This window comes from Crinia signifera, chromosome 12 (assembly GCF_055691185.1).
Source record: "Crinia signifera chromosome 12, ASM5569118v1, whole genome shotgun sequence".
NCBI classification, from domain to species: Eukaryota; Metazoa; Chordata; class Amphibia; order Anura; family Myobatrachidae; genus Crinia; species Crinia signifera.
In genome coordinates, this window is record NC_139228.1 from 4,899,524 (window position 1) to 4,904,481 (window position 4,958).

The 4,958-nt window shown below is 50.0% G+C and overlaps 1 protein-coding gene across 1 annotated transcript; it reads right to left on the reverse strand.

The window, feature by feature from the left end:
- Positions 1 to 2: 2 nt before the first annotated feature.
- On the reverse strand, positions 3 to 4,045 carry OAZ3 (ornithine decarboxylase antizyme 3). The gene is made up of 5 exons (XM_083166796.1): positions 3,884 to 4,045; positions 2,100 to 2,218; positions 1,109 to 1,278; positions 317 to 402; positions 3 to 178 (listed from the first exon to the last, which is right to left on the reverse strand). Exons 1-5 carry the CDS (start codon positions 4,035 to 4,037, stop codon positions 27 to 29), a joined length of 681 nt encoding a protein of 226 aa, XP_083022922.1. The 5' UTR covers positions 4,038 to 4,045; the 3' UTR covers positions 3 to 26.
- Between the last annotated feature and the right edge of the window lie 913 nt (positions 4,046 to 4,958).

Genomic DNA, 4,958 nt, shown 5'->3' on the forward strand with positions numbered 1-4,958 from the left:
GGTTCTGGTTGATTGTGGTTTATTGATTATCGTTTTACTGACACATCTTTGCCCATGTCTGTCGCCAGCCTGTCAATGGTGTACACCAAGAAGATGTGCTCAGCGCAGCTCGGAATGAAGGGCTGATTGGGCCGCACTACTTCAAACCCCAGGTAGCTGAATGCCCGGAGCAGTTGACCTGTGAACAAAGGCACAGGGACAGTTACGCGCCAGTCACTGTATCACCCCATCACTATGCCCTGCCAGTCTGCCACCCACACGCCCCTGCCCTCTGACCCCCAGGATTAGATTGGTCACAGCCGTATCCCAGACTTACCTCTGTCTTTCTGCTTTTTGGGGATACCGACAAGAACCCAAATTACGTCCATCTTCCGTTCCACAAACTCCAGTGTGGCGGTGAGACTGGTGGGGGAGAGAAGCCAAGGATGGTTATAAAACATCCAATGAAATGTTGGTAGATGTATACATGATATCTCTGGAGACTGGTCTCTGTACATGACGTGGGCAAGGGGCTCTGTAAATGTCTGGTGTGTAGGGGAAGGTGGTCTGTGGGCACATCCTACATGTGTGTAGGGGAAGGTGGTCCGTGGGCCTGTCTGTGAGCAGGGAGGCAGCCTCTGATATGTGCAATGGCCTGGCTGTCTGAAGCTCCCACCCAGAACCCTCACATCACCTGTTGTCTGAAGCTTCCCCCCCCTAAGCCCTCGCCCCACCTGGTTGTCTGGAGCTTTCCCCCCACCTGGGCCCTTACCTCACTTGGTTGGCTGGAGCTTCCCCCCCACCTGGGCCCTCCCGTCACCTGGTTGTCTGAAGCTTCCACCAAGACCCTCACCTCTTCTGGTTGTTTTAAGCTCCCCCCGGGCCCTCGCCTCTGCTGGTTGTCTGAAGCGCCCACCAAGATCCCTCACCTCTCCTGGTTGTCGGAAGCTCCTCCCCGGGCCCTCGCCTCTCTTGGTTGTCTGAAGCTCCCACCAAGAACCCTCACCTCACCTGGTTGTCTGAAGCTCCCACCCAGAACCCTCACCTCACCTGGTTGTCTGAAGCTCCCACCCCCCAGAACCCACACCTCTCCTGGTTGTCTGAAGCTCCCACCCCCCAGAACTCTCACCTCTCCTGGTTGGCGTGCGCCCAGAGAATGGTTGCAGAGTCCAGCATCAGGTGGCGGTGTGTCAGCAGTCCGTGCCAGCTGACCGTGTCCTGTCCCCGGTTATACTGGAATTCCAGAAAGGCTGGTGCTGCGGAAAGGGATGAGTCTGCGAGCACCGAGAGGTTCCCAGCCTGTGGGGACAACATCAGTGTTTATAGGTAACTATCCTCTATTACCGTGATGTTCCGGGTAGTGAGGGAGCTTGGAGGGTCTCTTCTAGTAATATCCGCCTGCACCCCCTGGCAATCAGCAGGTGCCACTGTACTTCCCCTAGTTCCTCACTAGTAGCACTCAGTCTGGATTGTGATATGGATCACACACTGCTTCGTTACATGTAACCAGAGGGGAATACTGACCCATACATCCTCCACTATCTTACTGTCTGCCCAGGACCCATCCTTTCATATGGAAACGCTGTGCCTTCTGTAGCGGCCACACGTCACAGAAGCCAGGGACCAGCTGTGCCACCCTATTATAAGTGAGAGGACGCTCACATCTACACATCTAGTAATGGCACCGACCAGGCCCTGAGGACGGAGCGGAATCCCCAGAGACAACAATGTAACACTTATGAACCTGACTACCTACGGGTCCCTGATGAGGTGGGCACACCATTGGCAGGATGACATCTGCGGTACCCAGGCAGCCCATGCGGAGGTCGGAGCCATCTTATTCACACTACAGGAGCCATGGTTCCGTGGTGTAATAGAGATGGCATTCGTGCATCTGCTCATTGTCTCCGCATATCCCACAGGCTTCCCAGTGGCTGCTGTGTGTACCCTACGTGTCCATAACAATGTCACATTGTATACCTATCACCTTGCAGCATACGGTGTGTACAAATTTATCAGACATTGCGTCATATGTGCTCTATGGTTGCAGCGCTGGGTGTACCCCCTTCTCCCCGAGGCAGAGCACCCCACCATTAGCCACAGAGGCCCAGGTTCCTTACCGCGTACAGCTGTGTGAGATGCGACTGTCTGGTCTCCACTCTCTGGTGCTGGCGCCTCAACTCAGGAATGCCAGGGGCAGCACTGGGCAGCATACACTGCAGGTGCCACAGACGACATGCTGTAGGGAGACAGGAAGGGAAGGCGGCGGTCATGCCAATGGTGCTGCAGAGCTAGCACTCTTCCTGAGTCCTGCAGGAATTATAAAGCTGTATCTGGGCCTCGGGGTGCAGTAATTGGGGATTCAAGCACTTAGAAAGGGTTTATACGCACTGTTACCCTAGCATAGTAATATACCCGGTGCTGTACCAGTCACATGCTTATTGCAGTCAGCATAGGGGTACGTGGTGTGGAAATACCACAGTACTCTGTCAGTGGATCCCCTACTGGGTTACGTGGCACCTGGGGTGGTGGGACACGTGCAGGGGTGACCTGGGGGTAGTACCAGGTACAAATTATCTATAGACAATGTAATAGACAAAACCAGCGCTGGTGCCTGCCAGTCATTATCTATGTGGCCAAACAGAAGCGAGTCCTGACCCCACCACATTAACTGAGGTGTCACGTTCAGTCACCTGTTCTCAAACATTGATCTCCTTAAACACTGGACTGTAATGTATTGGAGTGAGCAACATCACAGGGGCCTGTGCAGACGAGGAACACGCCTACCAATGTGACGACGTATGTGATGTCAGCCATCATAACCCTCCCCCAAGTGGTGCAGACATGCCTGCAGACCAATCCCACACCACTGTTACCGCCCCCATCACAACATATATAGTGGTCACAGCAAGACTCCAGACAAGGTGCCCATACACAGTACACTTGCCGGCTGCGATGAGATGCACGCTCCCATCTCACAGTTCAGAATGTGCTGCACATACTATTTGTACAAGATCTCATCTCATTGTATAACGTATGTGATACCATCTAGTCCAAATTGCATACAATTATTGTACCGTGTATGAGCACCTTTAGTGTGGAAATCACTGAATAGCGATATCTGCACCTGCCCTTGCATCCAGCCATATACACACACACACACATATTCCAAATGATCCGGCACTCCCAAACTTATGGGGTTCAGCTGCCTGGGTGCCCTTGTTAGAAATACACAAAGGAAGTGTGAACCCTTTTGCCTGACGACGGGGCTACGTGCTCCGAAACGTTGCAAATAAATTAAGTACTATTTATCCAGTCCTTGGAGTGCCATGTGGTTGTGAGTGTTCCCCCCAGCAAGGGATCTACCCCCATCCAGCTTCATTCATATATATATATATATATATATACCTCCCAACTGTCACGATTCCGTCGGGACAGTCCCGATTTTCGGGTCCTGTCCCGACGTCCCACCCGCGGCAGGCATTGTCCCGCTGCGGGGGGTGGCAGTTGGGAGACCCCCCAATCTAGTAGAATAGACGCTGTGCGCATGCGCACAGCGTCTATTCTCGTATGAAAATGAGGTCGCGGCTAATTAGCATAAGCCGCGCCCTCATTTGCATACGCCCCACCCCTTTTCGGACGCTATTTCATCCGGACACAAGTTGGGAGGATATATATATATATATATATATATATAGATATATATATATAGATATATATATATAGATATATATATATAGATGTATAGAGAGAGAGAGAGAGAGAGTCACCATACGCAGTAGCAGAGTTACATGGGGCATTGCAGATCACTGACACAGGTATATTGCGCTGTGTGGTGTATTGAGGCTGAAAGTACAATAACAGGTGTATCGCACCTGATGAAGGGCTGTATGTATACCCTTACCTGTAGAACCAGTGTTGGGCAGGTAGTACAGAGAGGCGCTTGTGGGGAAAACTGGTGCTTTGAGCACAGAGTACAAAGATATTAATCCTTGTTCTAAGCCCAGCTGTCTGATACTTGTGATGTCATCACTGACCTCAGATGGACAAGCATTCATGTGGCAGGACCCTGCCCTGTGTGTGACATCACAAGCTGCTCACTTGGATTCCGGAACCTAACAGCCAGACAGTCACTTGGAACAGACAGGCAGACAGGACAGTCATGTGTAGGTGAGCTGGGTGGGCCAATGTTTTCTTTTATTGGCAGTTACCACCCAAATGATGGTCCAAAGAAGGTAAGTGATACTTTTTCTAAATCCCCCTCTCAATGATCATCAATTGTTTGGCCCGGAAAAAATTGAAGAGGAAAAAAAATTCCCAAAACAAAAGAGAGAAAAGAGAGCGAAAAGAAAAAGCAGCAATTCCCACTCTCAGGCCCATACACACTATTACATTATTTCCAATATGGCTTTTTGGAATGATAATCTGCTGAAACAAATGACAAGCAACCATTCCTCCCAACAGCTGGAAAATGGACAGAAACAGTCATCTACAAACATTGGGGCAGATGTATTAACCCTTAACAAGAGATGAATGTAAGTGTGATAAGGAGAGATAAACGTCCAGCCAATCACCTGCCAACTGCCATGTTACAGCCTGTGTTCGAAAAAAGTCAGGTAGGAGCTGATTGGCTGGACGTTTATCTCTCCTTATCACACTTGAGTGTATCCCTGGTTAAGGCTTAATACATCTGCCCCTGTGTGTTACCAATTTGTGTATATGACTATTTTTTTGTCCGTTTGACATGTTTAGGAGCAAATAGTCATTTATTTATTATTTACAGTTTCTTATATAGCGCACACATATTCTGCAGCGCTTTAGAGAATATTTGAACACTCACCTCAGTCCCTGCCCCAGTGGAACTTACACTCTATATTCCCTACCACATGTACACACACAGACATTTTAGGGTTAATTTTGTTAGGAGCCAAATAACCTACCAGTATATTTTTGGATTGTGGGAGGAAACCCACGCAAGT

Coding starts and splice junctions, on each gene's coding strand:
- OAZ3 (XM_083166796.1), bottom strand. CDS start 4,037: ATGAATGCTTGTCCATCTGAGGTCAGTGATGACATCACAAGTATCAGA. Junction 2,219..3,883: donor GCCCAACACTGGTTCTACAG/GTAAGGGTATAC, acceptor GTCTCCCTACAG/CATGTCGTCTGTGGCACCTG. Junction 1,279..2,099: donor ATCTCACACAGCTGTACGCG/GTAAGGAACCTG, acceptor TTGTCCCCACAG/GCTGGGAACCTCTCGGTGCT.